Consider the following 21,425-nt stretch of genomic DNA (forward strand, 5'->3'; position numbering starts at 1 on the left):
AAATTATTTTTGCTGTGAACAACATTACTCAAACACTATACAGCACTGGTCAAGTTTGGGTTAGTTTTTCACATGCGTATGGGGAAAGTATAGAAACATTCAAAGAAGCAGGATAAGAAGTGAAGATGAAATATTAACCATTTCTTCTTCAAGACAGTGCCATACATATTACTTCATTCCATTTTATAGATGGGGACACCAAGACTCAGGGCGATTAAGGAGGTTGCTCAAGCTCACATAGCTGGTAAGGAGCAGAGAAAGGACTTAATCCTTGTTTTATACAGAGGACAGTTCTGCCCCATTTTACACAAGTGGAGGCGGGTGCTTATCTGTTTTAATAAAGGGAACGAGGGACAATGTACTCCCACAGCCACTCAACAGACAAAGCAGTTAAGAAGCCAACAGAAGAGGACTGATAGGGGATTTGTGGGAATCAGGGGATATGTATAATATGGGCGAGAGCATGACTTTGGAGGAACGAAGACCTGGGCTCCAATTCTAGCTTGGTCAGTTGCTAGTTGTGTGCTGTAACAATTTGTCTCCCTTTCCTCATCTATAAAATGGAGTCTTCCTCATGGAAATCACTGTTCAGGCTCAATGAGTTATACCATATAGGGCCCTAGATGTAGTATAAATATACTAGTTGCATATTTACATTCTTCACCAGATTAAGACCCATTATTAGTTATAATTAAGTACACGCATGCACATACTTTAAAAAAAAGCGATGGATAATATAATTAGGGGCAATGAGCGGTTTTTCTGTGTGCACCGCTTAGTGCTAAGTACAGTGCTCACTTCAAAAAGGTGTCCATATCATGTCATTGTCAAGTATTAATGTTGCTTCAGACTTCAACTTCCAGTTTCTCCTTAGCCCTCGGGTAGGCAGAATAATGCCCCGCCATCAGACATATATGCCCTAATACCCTTGAACGTGTGACTATGTTACAAGGCAAAGGGGACTGCGCAGATGTGATTCAGATTACAGACTTTGAGATGAGATTATCCTGGATTATCCAGGTAAACCCAATCTAAGCACGAGTCTTTATAAGTAGAAAACCTTTCCCAGCTTCAGTCAAAGAGAGGGGATGACCCAAGAAGAATCAGAAAGAAATGACACTAGAAGAACTTGATCCCTGTTGGCTTTGAAGATGGAGGAAGGGGCCATGGGCCAAGCGATGTGGGTATGTGGGTGGACTCTAAAAGCTGGGAACAGCCTTCAGATGACAGCCAGCAAGAAAACAGAGCTCTTAGCACTACAGCTGCAAGGAACTATATTCTACCAACACCCTGAATGAGCAAAGACCCTCCAGAAGGGAACTCAGCCTTGCTGAAACCTTGACGTTAGCCAGATGAGAGACACGTCAGACATCTAACATGTACATGTAGAACTTCAGAAATGTAAGATAATAAATTACACAAATATGAGCTGCTAAGTATGTAGCAATTTGTTATGATAGCAACACAAAACTAATACATACCCTCTCTCATTTGCATTAAAAAAAACTACATTTTTTTTTAACGTAAGTGCCCTTAATCGTTTTTGAAACAGAAATAAATGAGTCAGTGCATGAAGCCACCCAGCAGAGGCTACCCGGCACACATTTATGGTTTCCTGAAGCACTGTCGCTGTGCCAGGTACGGTCTTGCTTTCAAGAACTTCGCTGCAGGATGCATCCATCAATATTTATTTTCTTCCTTTTCTCCCTCAGATTTGGCCAGAACAGTTAACTGTCAGCTACACCTATAAATGGGAATATTTTGGAGAACTGGGAGAAACTTGAAGAGCTACACCAAAGCTATGAAAAGTAAAAGCTTATGAGGTGGGGGTAAAAGGAGGGAAGGAATAAGTAATTTGCTCCAAATGACATGGCTCAGTTTGTCCATTTATAAAATGGTAACTTCATAAATCTGTTGACAGATTAAAAGATAAGAAGCTTTCACTTTTGTGTATGTACTATAAAGTGTGGAGAATTCCTCGTGAGAATCTACTACATGGACACAGTGCCAAAAGCTAATGTGATGGAGAATTCTATATAAATTCAGCCTAGATATATCTTAGGGATGACTTAAATAAAATCCCAGAAAGCAGAAAATCTGGCAATAGAAAAGAATAAATTTTAGAAAAATAGGCAAAAAAGGCCTATAACTGACCAGTAGAGAGGATTTGTCATAGTTCCACCACTACAAACAACACCTTAAAAAAATACAGATGTCCAGGGCTCGCTGCAGGTCTACTAAAACATCTCCAAGGATGAGTTAACGAACAGTGCAGGAATTAAAGCGGGGTGATTACGTGTGTACGATAGCAGAGGGAATCTAGCATCTTTTTGCCAGGCAGCCTTTAGGTACTAGTGAAGAATAACACCTAGAATGTAGAGTATTTTAAAACTTGAAAATAAACAAGGTTTATGAAATCAAATGGGAAAGTTTCATGTAGAAAATGAAAGGTTAGAGAGGGGGACAAAGCAGGTCAGAATGTGGCTGCTTGTTTTGCAGCAAAGGACACAGCCTCTCAGACTGAAGATGAGAAAGTAGAGAAAAACAAAATGGAGCAAGCACAGCTGGGCCAGAGAGGGAAAAACAGCTGAGCTGGCAAAATGAGGATCTGCTCAAATAAAACAGCAAAATTACTGGCTACTGCAAGAAGAGGAGAGCTGGCGAGATAAAATGGGGGAGGGGAAGCAGTGGGATGATAAAGGAGAGAATTAATTTCATGTTGGAGCAGGAGTAGGAATGGAGTGGAGACAAAAAGGACAAGAGCACCAAGGAAGAAAGAGGGGCATTCTTTGGGATGAGGAAGAGGTAGGTTCACTAAGAGAGGTGAAGAAAAGGAAAAAGGAATAAGAACACTGGGTCACAGCCTCTATGGTGCAATATAAATTCTCCAGAGCAACAACAATGTTAGGGGAAGCAAGAAGCAAATAAACGGTTAGGAGAGAAAGAGAAAAGCAAAGGCTGGTCAAAAATCTTTAAAGACTACACATAAAATGTATAAAACAAAAATCTAAGTATAACAGAAATATATTGTTTACATCTTAGATGGCATTAAAAGGTATGTTTCAGGCAGGTTTAGCTCTCTGATTTAATAAAACTACTAAACACATCTAAAAACAAGCAAAACTAAACAATATAGTTTAGGGATGCTAAGTGACACAACTATGAAGAAAAGCAAGGGAAGAATTCACAGAATTCAGGCCAGTGGAAGCCTAAGAATGAGGGAGAGGTATGTGATGAGGATCTGTATTCTCTTAGCATGGCTGTTTGATTTATTACTTTCTTCAAAACAATTAAACTATGCATATAGATATGTAAAATACGCATATTTCATAACTTAAAAAATTTAATGGATTTGTTCTACCTCTGAATTTCCCAGTTTGTTTTTTAATTTTTAAAAAAATTTTAAAAATTTTCAGTTACAGTTGACATACAATATTGTATTTAGTTTCAGGTGTACAACATAGTGATTAGATAGTCATACTGTGGGGACAGAGTCCCAGACAGCAGTTTCCAGGCTCTCGGCCTCGCATGGGGAGGTGCTGGCTCGGGTAGTGAATGACCATCAACTGTGACTGGACGGCCACCAGCTGTAACCGGTTAGCCAATTGGCTACTGATGTAACTGCGGGGCTGCGTTGATTGGTTGGTTGGTTGGCAGGCAGAGAAGTGAATGGCGGAGTGCAGATTGTGTGGCTACTACTGCGTGTGTCTCGCCCCGCTGCCAGCGAGAATATAGTGGTATGATTCCCCTATCTATGGCTCCATGGGTGTTCCTTTTTGGCCTCATCATATCCTGCGTTCTTATATGGGGAGCGGGACCAGAGACCCCGCAGGCCGCCCCGCACGACAAATGGCGGAGCGAGCAGGGTCCCCCGCAGGATACATATAACTTACGAAGTTAGCACCCATCTGACGCCATACATAGTTATTACAATATTATTGACTATATTCCCTTTAATGTACTTTACATCTCCTTGAATGTTTTTATATTTGGCAATCTGCATTTTAATTCCTTCCCCCTTTTCACCCATCTCCCCCAAACCCCCTCCCATTGAGATTCCACATATAAGTGCAATCATATGGTATTTGTCTTTCTGCCTGACTTATTTCACTTAGCATTAATATCCTCTAGGTCCATCCATGTTGTTGCCAGTTTTTCCACCGTTTGTTTTCTGAAGATATTCTAGCAAACTTGCTCAAATTAAAATATCTGGGGGTTGGGACATCTAATCTTTTTTTTTTTTTAAACACCCTAGGTGATTCACAAGAATCTAACGAAACTCAACTTTGAGTCTCCCACAGGAAAAGGGCTTCCTTCAGTTACAGCTCTAAAACGCTCATGCCATTCCTTCACAAGTCCTCTAGCATTTTGCTCCTGCCCTCCCTCTGTATTTTCAATCTTTCAACCTCAAGTCTTCCATCTTAAAACACACATACCAGCCAACCTGATCTTGCAATCAATTCTAAACTTGTTCTTTCCTTCTTTCAGACTCAAAGTCTTCAACAAAATGGATCTATTTTTAACTTCCCAATCTCTCTCTCTCTCTTTTTAAAACCACCAGTAATATATGTGAGATCGACAGATTGAACTGCAAACATGCACTTCCAACTACCTACCAAGACATCTCTCCTCCTTCCCCACCTAGCAAATCCCTACTCACTATTCCCATTTCAGCTCAAACATCACCTTTCAGGTAAAGCCTTGCAACCTCCCCTAAAGGCCCATCCACTTATCTATTAAAATTTGACACTGAAAGGCCTACCTTTACATTTACAACAAAGACAAAAGCTTTCCAGACAAACAACAAAAAAAGACTATTTAGAATCATGTAGTGAAGGCAGTCAAAAGGTCAACTTCAGTTATAAGAAAAGTAAGTCCTGGGGACGTACTGTGCAGCATGGTGAGTACAGTTAACAACACTGTATTGTAGAGCTGCAAGTTACTAAGAGAGTAAACCTCAAAAGTTCTCCTCACAAGAAAAAAAAAATTTGTAACCGTGGCAATAGATGTTAAGTAAACTCGAGGTAATCATTTCACAATACATACATATACCAAATCATTATGTTGCACACCTGAAACTAATAAAATGCTATATGTCAATTATATCTCAATTAAAAAAATACATTCAGATGATATAATAATGTATAGCCAGGCTGGTCTTGTTTATTTTTTTATATAGTACTTGCCCTCAAAAGATTTTAAGGGGGGCAGCCAGATGGTGCAGTTGGTTAGAGCACAAGCTCTGAACAACAGGGTTGCCGGTTCAATTCCCACATGGGCGAGTGAACTGCGCCCTCCACAACTAGACTGAAGACAACAAGCTGAGCTTCCGGAGGGGCAGCAGGATGGCTCAGTTGGTTAGAGCGCGAGCTCTCAACAACAAGGTTGCCGGTTCAATTCCTGCGTGGGATGGTGGGCTGCGCCCCCTGTAACTAAGATTGAAAACGGCGACTGGACTTGTTGCTGAGCTGTGCCCCCCACAAAGAGATTGAAGGACAGACTTGGAGCTGATGGGCCCTGGGGAAAACACACTGTCCCCAATATTACCCCCCAAAAAAAAATTTAAAAAAATATTTTAACGAAAAAAAAAAAGCATGTGGGGAGGAGAAAAGAAGAAGGGGGAGAGAATGAAGGAAGAGAAGAGGGGACCAGTATGATGCAATAAGGAGTGGTGGGGTTATCATCTTAAAAGAATGAATAGGAGTTGGTCAGGTGAAAAAGTTTTGACCTAAACTTTCTCTTCTTTTTCTTTTTCTTTTTTTTTTTGGTGAGGGGAGGAGGGGTGTGCACAGCAAGAAGGGGCATTTCAGATAGAACACAACAAGGTTTGTGCTTTTGTGTGCCTAGTTGAGTGGCAGGGAAGGGAAGGGAAGGTTAGTGAAGAGGTTAAAATGATAGGCAGAATTTTAGGAGTGACAATTATAGGTTTATTACAATTTTTCTCTCCCTCTATACTTAATAATTATCTGCTTGTGATATTAGGCCAGGCTTGTTAAAAACCAATTTTCACTTTATATTTGATTTAATGAGGGAAGGAAACATGGTAAAGGATTTCTGCCAAAGTCAATTGTAAGAAAGTGGCAGAACTGGGCTAAAAAAATTCTGCTTTCAAGTGACTAATGTGTTTTAATAGGCACACAGTGGCCTGTTTGGCTATTCTTTCATTACTTTAATGTATAGGACTTTCTACTAGGTTCTTCCTGAAATACAAAGCCATACAAAACACTTTTTCTGCCCTCAAGAAGTATCTAATCAAATATAGGTGCCTATACAAGTATCTATAAAACAGTCTGGGATTAATATCAGAAAAATGATACAAACTGAGACACATCCAGATAAGGAGTAATCACTTTCAGCCAGCATACCAGGAGACGCCTGACACATCAAAAGAGCTTACTATAGTATGTTGACTCTGAAAGCATTATGGAAGACCAGGGTTAGACTTTGAAGGACTATTGCAACTCCCACAGAGCAGCAAAGACCAGAAAAAAAGCACAGCAATCAGCCCCTGGCCCTCACTGGCAAGGTAAGGAATAGTGAATAAAGGGAAAGAAGGTTAGAAAAGTCAACAGAGGCTAACATATGGAGCTCCTTGAAGGTGAAACAAAAGAATGTGAGCAAAGGAATAGCCTCGATCAGCCATGTTTCAAGAAGATAAATCTGAAAGAAAACTATACAAACTGAACCGCAGTGGGGAGAAAGTACCGCTGTATAGAGTTCAGTGTCAGGTGCTCAGTGCCTGAACTAGGTGGTTAACAACAGCAATGGCAAGAAAGGAATGTGTTCTTTTGAATTGCCTGGGGATTGTTTTTGAATGAGGGCAAATTCCAAGAGAACACCGAGGTGTTAATATTTGTAGCCCTACTACTCCCTACACAATGCCTTACCCGTAGTAGATGCTAAGTAAAGAAGCATCCTGCCAAGAAGGCAACTTGCAAAGACTAATGTGAATCTTCATTACTGCTAACGTCCAAAATTTTCTCTACTTCTGAAACCTACTCATATGACAGTTAACGTGAAGTCCCTCTCCAATCTTGGTTTTACAACCTAAACCAAACTTTGCCAGGAGGCTTTAGAACCCCACTTCCTTTTCCCACAAAATATGCCAGAGCATTTTTAAAAGCATATAAATTTGCTACTAAACATTTGCAAAACACTGCTTTCCCAGGATTTCCTGTAGAAAACCATCCAGTTTCCATACACACAACAACAAAAAACTTGCAGAAAAATTGTTACTTATAGCAGAAAGTTTTTCTTTTAGGCAGCAGTCAACATGCTTCTTGTGTTACTTATTGAATCTGCTAACTCACTAGTGCAACCACAAGTTGCAGCTTACATTTCTAAAATTGTGCAAAGGGTCCAAAGTTGTGCAAGACTCCTCACTGAAATTAGAGTCTGGTATATTAATAGTTACAACACCTAAAGAAACCTCAGTATTATTAGAGTCGAGCAATACCAAAATCACAGGTATTAAAAAATATTTTAGCAGTTTGTTTAGTATCTGTCCCATATACTCCGATGTTATTCTAAGTGAGAATAATTCAATTTCTTTCTGCCTCAGCCATCGGGTCACCTGAAAATTGGTACTTGTGACCCTGGATTTGATATATCTTTATAAAAAATCACAATGTCTCCGACACACAAACACGCGCAAGCTCACACCCAGAGCACTGAAGGGCCTTGCACTACCACCAAATAAGCCCGGTTTACACGTGGCAAAAGTCCACAGAACTCTTTCATGCTTTAATGACCTCGAAAAGGATTTCCCAGCCGTCAAGCAATGGGATGTGATTTAGTCTGACTTGGGAGTTGAAGGTGTTAGGAAAAAAACAGTAATTTTTTTAAAAAAGGTTTCCTTCTCTTCTCAGCTGGCTGTCCCGAACCAGGGAGACTCTGCCCAGGCCTTGGAAGATGCATGTAGGTCAGAGAAGGTGGGACTGTTCAGGAAACCCAAGACCCTCCTCCCATCACCTCCTGCTCTCCTCTGCCTCCCTTTTTCTTTCCCGGACGCTGCAAAGAGGCCCAAGGTGATGGGGCCTTGGCGAGGGATTGCAATCCACTGAGCCGGGCCCTGACGGCCCTGGGCTGGGTGGCCCTCTCGTCACACACTTCCCGATCGGGCGTCGCGAACCGCTGCCACCGGCCCTGGCTGCAGGACTGGTCGGGGCGGGGGCCGCGGCCCAGGCCTGGACAGGCCGCGGCCGCTCGCAGTGCCCACGTCACCAGCTCCAGCACTGCGGAAATGGAGCGGCGCAGCCGGGAGGGAGGCACCGGGCGGCATCGGCGCCCGCGCCGCGGCCAGACGCCGTTTGCCCCTCAGCCGGGACCCGCAGGTCGCCGACACCCGCCTGGCAGCGCCCCAGGCCCTCACCTGTGTCGCCAATGATGATGTACTTGAAGAGATAGGCGTACGCCATCGCCACGGCCGCTCGGTGCCAGGGCACACGGCTCCTCCTCCGGCTACTGCTCCTCCTCCTCCTCCTCCTCCTCCTCCTCCTCCGCGCCCCTCACCCCGGCGCCGCTCGGCCTCGAAACGCCAGGCCCCGCCCGCCGCAGCCGCCGCCGTCAGCCGCCGGGAGTGAGGGGCTGAGAGGAAGCCAGACAAACTGACACCGCCAGAGCCGAGTAAGACAGCGCCCGGCCGCGCACAGTCGAACAATAACAGCCTCCTCGGCGTCTCCGCCCCGCCTCCGCGCCGACCCGGAAGTGCTGCGGCCGCCGGCGCCGCGGGAGTAAAGGGGAGGAGCCCGCCGCCGGCCGCGCCCGCCGGCCGCAGCCCCGCCCAGCAGAGCCCTGCCCAGTCCAGCGCCTGGCCGGCCGCACCCCGTCCGCCTGGTCCGCCCGGAGCTGGGCGAAGCCGGGTGCTGGTCGTTCCGGCACGTTTGAGCTAGCGACCCTGGCGGCCCAGAGACGCTGGGGGAGGGGTGGGGAGGGTTCGGTTCCGTCGCTGCGACGTGCGCGACTGTCGCGTTCTTCCGCCCTTCGGAAGGGGAGCGAGGCACGTGGTGGGAAGGTCGGGTTCCGCCCGGGGCCCCGCCCTGGGATCGTGAAAAGGTGTTTGAAAATGCGGGAGCCGCCCTGAAATGGGTTGGAGTGCGGTGATATTTCTGTGTTTGGAGACCGGGCCGTGGCAGTGAAAAATGGAAGTAGTTGTGCCCTGGAAACCGTAAATAAGGGAATGCGAAGTAAATGATGGTATGCCCCTCCGGTGGAATACTATGCGGCGAAAACAAGACTTGGGACTCAGAGTATAAATATATATTTATGTGTGTTATTTATATATGATATATAACAACTAGAATATGTAATGTTATATTTGTAAGTTACATTTTGTTATATGAACACATTTCTTTTTACCATTATGTAAAGTGATAGGAATACACTTAAATACCCTGTGTGTCAAGTCAGTCTTAGAGGAAACACAACTGGCGCCAAGGGGGTGAGTGGGATGGGAGGAAGATCTGCATTTCACTGAATCATTCACGTGTGGTTTGGTATTTTTTTCTGTGTCCGTGAATTACCTATTGAAAAATACGTTTAAAGGAATAAACAAAACTTTTTTGTTGATTCAACTAACACTGTGTATGTACTTTGTTTCGTGCACTGCTGGGCATTGCAACTAAAGGCAGACCCTGTTCTAAAGGGGCACAGATTTTGGAAGAGGGAATAGAGAGACAGAGTAAGTGTCAGGATAGGTTACCTAGAGAAGATGATGTCTGAACCAGGCATATGAATGTTGAATAAGAATGTGTCAAAATGACAAGTTTAAGGAAGGGAACAGAAGTTTAGGCAAAGAAACAGAATGAGCAATGTTCATGGATCTGCTCAGGGGAATTTAAAGTTGCATAATGGGGAGAAGTGACTAGGATTTAGTGGCCTGGTTCCTATTAATATTCTCATTTGGGATCTTTCATTATGTAATTCTATTGACATCATGCTGGGCTGGCTGTGGTTGGTTGCCACAGGATTTGAATGGTCTCATAAGTGTGAACTCAGGTTTTTTTCTGGAGTATTTGGAGGAGAGTTTTACTAATGATTCAAGGATAGCCTACAAGAATTTGATAGGAAAAGTTACCTGCAATTGCATAATCTGGTTCATTCATTCATCTGTAGCTTGGGGACGAGAGGTCCCTGCCCAAGGCCTCTAGGTTCCAGAGGCCATTTTGTCCCTCCCATTTGAATGCCTTCACTCAAGTCTTTTCTGGTGATTGACATGTAGAATGTCCCCTCCTTCCAGGAGAATCTCAGTTCCTTACTGTTCTCCGAGGTCCGGCCTTTACTCATAGTCCCAGCAGGACAACTCTTATCAATCAGGATGTTACACAAAAGCCTAGTGTCCTTAAGTCTTAAGACTCTAGAACATCCTCATACTGTTGAAGGTGAATAGCTGAAGATGTCACTGGTGCCAAGTCATGCAGCGTCTTGTAGCCATGTCATTATGCAGATAGAACTTTATCCAGTGGACACAAGGGAAACTGAAGAGAAAGGTCAGAATTGGGTACGTAAAAATCATAGAAATGGATGTAGAGTTATAGAAGTAATGAAGTATAAAGAAAAGAACTTAGGAAACCTGACTTTTGATTTTGGCTCTGCCACCAATTGGTTGAATCATTGTGACATACCATTTGGCTTCTTAAAGTGTCTGTACTCATCTATAAAGTTAAGTGTTATGTAAGTGCTCTGTTCCAAGTCTGAAGTCCCTGAATTTTATGTTTATCCAACCTCCAGATCTAAAGCCACCTGTAAAGTAGGTAGTAATCCTCTCATGAAAATGTCAGGGCCACAGCAGTCAAATGTATATTGTTCTTGCATAGACCTAAGATGCATTACTTATTTGTGCACAGGAATTATAACCATCAGTTGCTGCAGAGCAGTGTCACCTCATGAAAAAATCGACTCCTTTTTCAAGTCCTTCCCTGAGCCTCAGTTTCCTTATCTGGAAAATGTACATAATAACTGCCCCACACAGTCAATTTAGGGTCAAATGAGATAATACCTGTGAAGATATTTTGTAAATTATGAAAAAATATATACTAATACGTAAAACTCTTAGTGCTGTGTGTATATATATATATATATATATATATATATATTAATTACCTTAAGGAAGTAAAGGCCTAATCACAATATAAGTTCAGTTTTTAAATCAGCTCCATTTCTCTCTCTATTTCTCTACCTTTATTTTTTTCCTACATGTCCTTCATACTATTTTGTTACGTTTTCTCTATGCCTATACGTTGTTTTAAATCCTCTTTGAAACAATACAGTGTATACATAAAAAACACAAACTTTATTTTAAGCATTTTATTTAGACCCCCAAATCCAAAAACATTTTTCAAGAAAAATTTCTCCAGCAAAATGACAGAAATAAATCTCTCTTACCTTAAGTTGTAGGGTACTTCCTGGGATTTTTCCATTCAGTTTTATTTTCAGCTATTTCACCCTCTTGAGGATGAATTCCAATAAACTCATCTCTCAGTCTTCCATCACGTATGATCTGAAGGTCATAACTGTGAAATGTAAATATTGTAAGACAATATTCTCCAACGTCTCCTTGTTCAACTTCTCCATGACATTTTAAAGTACAGTATTATATTGGAATTTTGCATTTGGTGCTCCAAGCCAACTTTTCATGAGTTTACATTTTCTCTGGTTTTGATTCCTCTGAGACTGTGGGAAGAGAGGTAGAGTGGGATGGCAAGGAAGAAAGGTGGTGGCTTGGAATACTGTAATCCATAGTTTCTTACTTTGGTTTTCATGGTTTCTCTAGCCAGTTCTTGAATGAACTCCAGGGGCTCTAATCCTCCAGAAATGGTATGCAAACTGTTGTATGTACTTGCATATAATTTTATGGGAGAGATTCTTATATGACTCCATGCCCTAGAAATAGTTAAGAACCACTGTGAAATGCCCTCTTTCAGCCATTTCTAAATACCACGACAGAACTAATTTTCAAGCAAATACTAATAAACTCAGTACCAATTTTGCAGAAAGAAAGAACTAGTTTCAAATCCCGAATTTCCCATCTATCAATTGAGTGACCTTGGATAAATTCCTAAACTCTCAGCCTCAGTTTTCTTATGAGATGACATAAACAAAGCGTCTAGCACAATGTCAAGTTCACAGTAGACATTAAATACACATTGAAATCATTTCCCCCTTCCTTTCATCCTCTCCTTTGTCCTCCACCTCCAACCTGTCACTAGTAACTGTAGGAGTTAAATGAGGCCAAAAGACCCTCTGACTTAAAGGAGATTAGCGTCTCCTCGTGCTGAGTCATGAATGGCTTTGGCCTGATGAAGGCTCTATGTGAGAGGTGCTGTGTTATTTTAGAGGACAGAGTTTTGTTCTGAGAAATGAGGGTAGATTTTATGGAAGCAGACCCATTTAATGTGAGCCTTAAAGGACATTATCTTTCATAGTTGTTGCTTTAACCTAGTCATTCTAGATGCTTCAACAGCCCTCTTCATTGTACTTTATTCACCTTATCCACCTGCTCTGCCATTTATATTCTAGTTGGTCAACCTGCTTAATGTTCTGTTTTACTTTACCATTCATGACTTATTTTTGACCACTTGTCAAAGCCAGAAATGACTGTTTTCTCTCTTCCATTTCATTCTGCTTATCCTTCAAAAACTTTCCTAAAGAGTCAAAATAATCGCATAGTCACATCCTTACGCAATGTGTGTGGAGGTGGATGAAGAAACTTTCTTTTACATGTAAACTATTCTTTTTATCAATGGACTGATCGTTACTAATACAAGGGACCTACATAAGTGCGTGGAACAGAGAAACAGTTACTATTGGAATAATAATAAGCTAATTTTATAAAATAGTGGATTAAAAATATAGCTACATAAAATTTTTTGAATTAATAATTAATAAGAAAACCTCAAAAGTTAGTTAAAAACCAGAATAGTGTTCTTAAAGTAACTACTTTTCTAAGTGCTTAACATTTGCTTAGTGCTTTCAGCAGAGAAAGTGTTCTGGAGAAAGACCTAATATTGGATTTCAGGAGGCCTGAATTATAGTCTCTTTCCTGCCACTACCTAGCTGACCTTGAGAAAATTATCTTCAAGCTCTTTGTCATATGTTCAATAAAAATAATAATTTCAGTGGCTTACATAACTGAATTGCTGGGAGGTAGATGTGAGAGACTCTGAAAAGAACATTATTGCTAGGAGAGAGTATATATACCAAATTGTGAATGAATGATTTTCTGTACATGTATCTAAGTATATTAAAAGACCAACTATATAACATCAGTAATATTTCCTTATCAGCATTGCTGTTTTGTTTTGTTTTTTTGTCAGTAGAGACTAGACCATGCAATTACCTCAAACCCTAGTCTTTATTTATCATTAATGTGTTCTATGTCTTGTGTTAATTGGTAGGTGTTCCTTGTTTTGGAAAAGTTGGGATGGGAATAAGAATGTGGATGTAGGGGGAATATAGTTCACATTGTGCTGAAGAGAGAACCATGTACGACTCCCGTAAGTGCTTCAAGTTATTTTAATCTTTACCCCTAAAGGTTTTAAATTTTGATAAAGAGAAATCAATTTTCTCTCCATTTTTGAGGAAATGATGAACTAGTTCTGTCCCACTGGGAGGTGTGGCCAGAGAAAACATGTCACTGATGTCCTTTGTGTAAGATGGGATCTTAGAAAATAAGTGGTGCAGGAAATTGTAAGATCATACTTCAACCTTTTGTACCTCCCTCCCCTCCTATCTAATCTTTATCTCTGCTGTGAACAATCTCATTGTCAGAATTTTTGACATGTGGAGTGAGACAGAAGAAAATGACCAGCACAGGATCACATTTCACTTCTAATCTGGAGAAAATAGGAGTCTTTTTCCAAACTTCCTTATTTAAAAAAAAATAAAAGTTATTAAAAGCATAAATCTTTTCTTCAAAAATTGACATTATATCTAAAGGCTCACATTTAAAAATCTGCAAGGCTAATTTAGATTTGTGCCAAGAATTATATCTGTACTTCTCCCGGTACTGCTCTTTTAAAAATTTCAATTTAAGGCACTTGGGGATCAATTCTCAAGAATTTCTTCAAATAAACAGATCATGAGAAAGTACACTACAACCTTAAAACAGCAATCAACATTTATTCTTATACAAGTTTTGTGCATCAGAAACCTAGGAGCAGCTTAGCTGGATGGTTCTGGCTTGGGGTCTCTCATGGGGTTGCAGTTAATCTGCAGTTATCTGAAGGTTTGATTGGCGCTGGAGGATTTACTTCCAAGATAGCTCATTCACATGGCCAGGCGCCTTAGTTCTTTACCAGATGGATCTGCCATAGGACTGCTTGAGTGTCCTCATGACATGGAAGCTGATTTCTCAGAGAGAGAGAGAGAGAGAGAGAGAGAGAGAGAGAGAGAGAGAGAGAGAGAGAGAGAGAACAAGACCAAAACCTCAATGTCTTTTAAGACCTAGCCTCAGAAATCACTCCTGCTCTATTCTTTTGGTCCCATGGACCCACTATGATAAAATGTAGGAAGAGACTGCACGAAGGTCTTAATACCAGAGGCAAGGGTCATTGGGAGTCATCTTAGAAGCTGGCTACCGCAACATAAAGAGATCACGAAGTAAAAACAGGGATCTAATAAATGTCTAACCATCTGAAATCAGATACATTTTGGATCATATCAGGTGTATTTAACCTGTCTATCTACAATAAAATTTTACTATAAATAGATTAGTGTATAAAGAGGTTTATGGTGGTTTTGGTTTTGTGTACTTCTGAAGGTATTTTCAATAAAGGACCTGAAAAATAATTACTTTACAGTTGGAAAAGGAAGAAAAACACATTTTTCAGTTTTTAAAAATTATATTTCAAAGCAGTTGTTTTGAGAATAAAATACAATGACAATGTAGCTCCTAAAAAGTCTTTTAAAAAAGGGTTGTTTGTTTCCATCCCAAGTCCTTAAGGATTCATGTGGTTCAACAGAGTAAACAATTTATTTCTATTTTTTCATTAACTTCTTTGAATACTTTTATGGGAACTCAATATTTTCCTACCTGTGAAACTCATCAAAATATTATAACAGTTGATTATGCATTCTAAGTTTTAGGTTAAAAAACTACATTAAATGCAAATAGGCGAAGCACAACCTTTAGTTAAGCAAGTTTAAGGTACAAACAAATAGAAGTTTGGCTATCATCTTATTTCCTAAAAGTAGTCTTTTCTGGTACTATAGTTTAGTAATCTTTATTAGAAGAATTGAAGGCTTATGTCATTTTGGAATCTTATGATTATTTTTTTAATTTTTTAAAAAATTTTTTATTGGGGAATATTGGGGAACAGTGTGTTTCTCCAGGGCCCATCAGTTCCAAGTCGTTGTCCTTCAATCTAGTTGTGGAGGGTGCAATTCAGCTCCAAGTCCAGTCGCCGTTTTCAATCTTTAGTTGCAGCGGTCATAGCCCACCATCCCATGCGGGAATTGAACCGGCAACCTTGTTGAGAGCTCGCGCTCTAACCAACTGAGCTAACTGGCTGCCCTGGAATATTATCTTGAAGTTTTCATTACTAGATCCAATGGAGAATATTTTTTACTCTTAGTAAAAGGATATTTTAATTTTCTTTCTCTCCCTTTCTTTTCCCTCTTTCTCTCTCTCTCTCTCTCTCTCTCTCTCTCTCTCTCCCCTTTCTTTTTTCTTTCTGTTTTTTTTTTTTTTACACGTGTTTGCCAGGACCAAGTCAAGTAGTTGTTTCAATCTAGTTGTAGAGGGCGCAGCTCACAGTGGCGTATGCCACTGTGGATCCAACCGTCAATCTTGTTATTAAGAGCACCGCACTCTAACCAACTGAGCTAACCGGCTGGCCCTATTTTTTAATTTTCTTGATACTGCATTTGATAGAAATTGTAATACAAAACCTCTATTAGAAAGAGTAGATTATTTAACATGATATCTTATACTTTTTCTTAGTTTTTCCTTTAGAAAAATCAATTATAGGTCTTTAGAACTAGATCCTGTTTCCTCTCTTTGAATTGACTGAATGCATTTCTGGGTGGTTCTCCTTTCACTTCACCCCAAAAGACACTAAATCCAAACACCAAATGTGAGATTGTCTCATCTGAACCCTGAGATAAGCTATTTTGTTTATTTATAAAAGAACAGACTGAGGTTCTTAAATTACTAATTAAAACACAAAAACTGAATTATTTACCTTTTCTTTCTTGGAAACAAGCAGAGATGAGGAAGTAAATATATAATATGTTTTATTATGTGACACGGGCTATAGGAAATTGAAAGCGGACAGGCATTCCTCAATTAACATTAATTCACTTATGAAATTTTTGAAGTCACTAAGTCACTAAAGTGAACGACTATTCAGTGATTAATTTAATGTAGCTTTCTAAGAAAGAATTATTTGCGACCTGCCACTCATACGGCAGGTACTCTGCCAGGTGCTAAGGATAGATGTGTAGATTTACCATGAAGCTAATGAGGCTTGAGCTCAGGATCCCTTACTTCCAAGGCAAATGTGTTCACGTGGCATTTTTCTTTCTTTTTATTCTTTGGATAAAATTTGCAAAAGTAAAACATTTTTAACCTTAATCGTTAAATTCTGTTCTTTCTCTCCACTCAGACTTCCTATGGGCCACACGTCCCCTTGTGCCCCTTGTGTTGGGAGGTGCTAGAGTGTCCACAGATATATGTATATACATACACATATACACGCATATACGCTGGTTAACGAAGAGTTGAGTTGGGAACACATTTATCTTCATAAGAAATATTTATTCAGTCACTCGTGTGTAGTTGAATTATTGCTAGTTGTTCAGTGTAGAAAAGGCTTCCAGGAATACTGCAAATCCCTGCTGTGCTGACTCACACCACATCATATGGTGCAGAGGTCATATCTCAGTGTAAGCATATCCTAATGGATTTATTTTTCTATTGCTGAGTAACAAAATACCACAGACTTAGTGGCAAAAAACAACACCCCTTTATTATCTCACATTCTGTAGGGCAGAAGTCTGGGTAAGGTGTGGATGGATTTTCTACTCAGGGTCTCACAAGGCTAAAATCAAGATGTCAGCTTAGCTGTAGTCTCATCTGGAGCTTGGGGTTCTTTTCCAAGTTCATGTGGTGTAGCAGGATTCAGCTTCTTGCACTTGAAGGGCTGACGTCCCTGGTTCCTGGCTGGCTATTAGCCAGGCTCGCAGTAACTAGAGGCTGCCTGCTTTCTTTGCCACATGGCTGACTCCATCTTCAAAGCCGGCAATAGAGAATCTCTCTCATTTTTAATCCCTTGTGCTTTGAATCTCTCTGTCATGAAGGGCCCCATCCCTTTTAAAGCATCAACTGATTAGCTCTAGCCTGCCCAGGACAATCTCCCGATCTTGAAGTCAGTTGATTTGGAACATTAATTGCCTCTGCAAAATCCCTTCCAGGAGCATCGAAATTATTATTTGATTGAACAACTGGGAGAAGGTATATGTGCGCCAGGGAGTGGAGATCTTGGGGGATATCTTAGATTTCTACCTACCAGCACTGGACATAGGTAGGTTAGTAGAAGGTGCACCTATTATAAAGCTTTTCAACTCAGAATAGGTATCTTCAAAGACTTGGAAGAAGAATTCAACATAAATAAGGTGAAAATTTATTCAAAGAGTTGGCACAGCTCTAATATACCACTGTAACTGCAATGTTTCTATTAAAATTATTTATTTATTTATTAAAAACCTAGAGATTTTAATTTATTAAAAACAAAGAGTTCATGAAAAATTAACAGAATATGCAGTAAAATCAATAAAGATGAATGATAAATTAATAAAAATTATCCTGTCATAGAGAACTAAATTGTAACAAAAGACTTTACAGAACACACCAAAAGCAGTAGTTCATTACAAAGGAGAAATACAGTTTGAAAATAAGTAATAAGCAGGCTCAGTGTCTGTCTTGGACTCCGAGAAGAGGGGTCTTGCTCTGATCCCTGCCCTTTGGACTCCCTTGCACATCACAAATACTGAAGCACAGAGAGAGCTTTCTTTTTGACCTCCTAGGGGAGGTTCCTGAAAGTTTGGAAACCAGTGGAGGGCCAGAAATTATGAGAAGGGGATGTGTAAGGAGAGCTGGCCCTGAGGCCAGAGGGGAATGGCTGAGAGCAGAACAGAGTGTGTGGGGTTAGGAGGAAAACTGTAACCCAGCCTGTGGAAACTAGAGAATGAGGAGCTACGTCAAGTTGGTCACCCCAAATCACCCAGGAGGGTGTCCAGGCAGATCGGGGTCCTTACACTCTTTTCTCTCTTCTGCTCTGCTGGTGTAGTATTGAGAAGTGAACTTCCAGAAGGCAGGGGATTTTTTGTGAGACAAGAGGGAGAGTATGTGCCCACCCTGACTCTCTGAGGAGCTTAGCCATGTCATTCCCTCCTGGCTTCCGGCTGGGTGCATGCACCACTCAAGATTCCAGGGCCTAGCCAGGTCCAGCTTTCTGGTGTAGTGTGTATGGAAGGACTGAGAAGGAGAACAGTCAAGCAGATTCCTAGCTATTTTGCTTAATGAACAATGCAGTGCAATTCACTGAGCCAGGAGAAGAGCAGGCGTGTGGGACAGGGGAGATGACGAAAGATTCTGTTTTTGACATGTTGAATTGAGATGCCAATAGATATCCAAGTAGAGATGTCAAGTGGGCAGTTGGATATTTGGGTCTGGAGCTTGTGGTAATGGTCTGAGCTAGAGACAGAAATACCATCACACAGGTGTTGTTGTTGGGGCCAAATGTTTTTTCAACTACCTGGTTCCTCTATTACAGATTATATATTTGTTTCCACTACCTATTTGTCTATTTAGTCTCTGATGATTATTGTTAAAATTCCCTGGAAATTTAATACAACTAAAAATGTGTAACAGATACCCCGAATCATCCAATCATCACATCTGATACAGGTATTTTTAAATTTAAAATCCTCATAGAGAAAGAGGCTTCAAGAGATTAAATAATTTCTCACATCATGACAGCTAAGTGGCAGTGCTGGAAGCTGGATATGTGGGTCTAATGAGAGTTTTGACCTCCATATACAAATATAGAAGTTACCAGCATATAACACATAAGAAAAATGTATTTGTCCTCTAACAGGGAGTGATGAACACTCGATGTTCATGCAGAAAGGATATATTGAGTCCCCAAGGGAACTCTCAGGATGGTATATATAGCAACTCAGGTTTAGAAACCTGATTTCTTTTCACAGCAAGAGTGAATCCATTTTTCATAATGGACTCACATTTACCCACGTAGTTCATGCATCTGATTTTTAAAAGCAGAATGTCAAATAGCAATGAGAAATCACTGTCCAAGAGACAGGAGTATGTAAAAATCCATGCAACTCACTTTTTTCTTATTCTGGACAAAAGGTAAAGTGTATGGAAATACTTAATGACTTTAAGAGAACATGAAGCATCCATCTCACTTTCGAGATGATCTTTCCGGGGAAGAAAATCTGGGACTCCTAACGCCTTCTGTCAGCTCATTCACTCTCATTTCGTCAGTCTGACCACATCTTGTTGTCTCACTCTGAGCTGCATGATGTATCTGTTTGGCCTCTGAAGGCCAATGACCTTAACCAGATACCAAATTCTCTGATGAGTGAAAAACTCCAAAACTCCCGAGTAGTATTTCAATAAAGAATACCAATTCTTATCTCTGAGATCTCCCTGTTGTCAAGGTTCTAAGGCTGACCAACCCTCTTGATGGACAATAGCTTCCAATGTTTTAACAAATTCAGTCAGATTACCATGAAGTTCTGGCCCTGGGATCCAATCTGGACTTTTCGGTCACTCTTATAACTTCATTTTGCAGGATATTAAGCCTTCTGTCTCATTAATTACCAACTATATGACTTAGCCAAGCCATTGATTCCATCTACACTTCAATTTCTTAATTTGTAAACTAGGGAAAATAAAATCAAAGTCATAGGGTTACTGTGAAGTGCTTAGCATGTGTGAAGCTCCCAATGTGTTATCTGTTGTTATTACGACATGTCATCATTTTGTATTGAATTTTAACATAAACTCAGAGGGTACAAACTTATTTTCAAGTCCTTAGGTGAACGCTTGCTGTAAAACCCAATGACTATAATGTCAGTCACATGGGGTTTGAAGCTAAAAAAAAAAAAAAAAAAAAGGAGGGAGGAAACTGTGGGCACTGTGATATGAGCTTCAAAACTGAACTGATAAACAGTAATCAAAGAGATTTAAAAAGCAATTAGGCAAGAAACATTATGAGGTATCTTCTTTTATTTCATTTTTTTTCTCCTTTTAGCATTAGACCACTTTAGCAGTCTGGTAAAGCTCATGGATGCCTTCTCAGAATAATGACTTTTTTAAAAAGATTTTTATTAAAATATAGCTAACATGGAATATTACCTTAGTTTCAGGTGTGCACCATAGTTCTTCAACATTTATATACCTAAAGAAGTGATCACCATGGTAAGTCTAGCAACCATCTGACACTGTACCACACTATCACAATATTATTGACTATATTCCCTGTGCTGTACATTATATCAGGTGTATAGCATAATGGTTAGACATTGATATAATTTAAGAAGTGATACCCCTAACTAGTCTGGTACTCACTTGGCAGTATTATACATAGTTATTACTATATTATTGATTATATTCCCTATGCTTTATTTTACTTCCTATTGAGTATTTTGTAACTTCCAATTTGTATTTCCTAATCCCTTCACGTTTTTCACCCTATCCCCAAACCCCTTCCCAGCTATAATCCTGATAACTAGTACCCATCTGACACCATACAAGTACATAGTTATTACAATATTATTGACTATATTCCTCATGATATACTTTACATCTCAGTGACTACTTTGTAACAATCAATTTGTGCTTCTTAATCCCTTCACCTTTTTCACCCACCCCCAATGCCCCTCCCATCTGAAACCATCAAAATGTTCTCTGTCTACCATGTTTCCCCCAAAATAAGACCTAGCTGGACCATCAGCTCTAATGAGTCTTTTGGAGCAAAAATTAATATAAGACCTGGTCTTATTTTACTATAACATAAGACTGGGTCTCATATAATAGCATAACATAACATAACATAACATAACATAACATAACATAACATAACATAATACAATACAATATAATATAATACAATACCAGGTCTTATATGAATTTTTGCTCCAGAAAACGCATTAGAGCTGATAGTCCAGCTAGGTCTTATTTTCGGGGAAACACGGTATGAGTTTATATCTGTTTTGTTTGTTTATTTTGTTCTTTAGAGTCCACTTATAAGTGAAATCATATGACATTTGTCTTTCTCTGTCTGACTTACTACACTCAGCACTATATATTCTAGGTCCATCCAGGTTGTCCCATATGGCAAGATTTCATTCTTTCCTATGGCTGAGGAATATTCCACTGTATACACCTACCACCTTTT

The 21,425-nt window shown here is 40.3% G+C and overlaps 1 protein-coding gene across 1 annotated transcript in view; it reads right to left on the reverse strand.

Moving 5' to 3' along the window:
* RAB2A (RAB2A, member RAS oncogene family) overlaps positions 1 to 8,660 on the reverse strand; it is an 84,931-nt gene extending 76,271 nt beyond the window's left edge. The window contains exon 1 of the mRNA XM_033126555.1: positions 8,372 to 8,660. Within this exon, the coding sequence (XP_032982446.1) occupies positions 8,372 to 8,417 (46 nt within the window). The 5' untranslated portion in view covers positions 8,418 to 8,660. The remainder of the gene's footprint in view (positions 1 to 8,371) is intronic.
* Positions 8,661 to 21,425: the final 12,765 nt, after the last annotated feature.

This window comes from Rhinolophus ferrumequinum, chromosome 14 (assembly GCF_004115265.2).
Source record: "Rhinolophus ferrumequinum isolate MPI-CBG mRhiFer1 chromosome 14, mRhiFer1_v1.p, whole genome shotgun sequence".
Taxonomy (NCBI): domain Eukaryota; kingdom Metazoa; phylum Chordata; class Mammalia; order Chiroptera; family Rhinolophidae; genus Rhinolophus; species Rhinolophus ferrumequinum.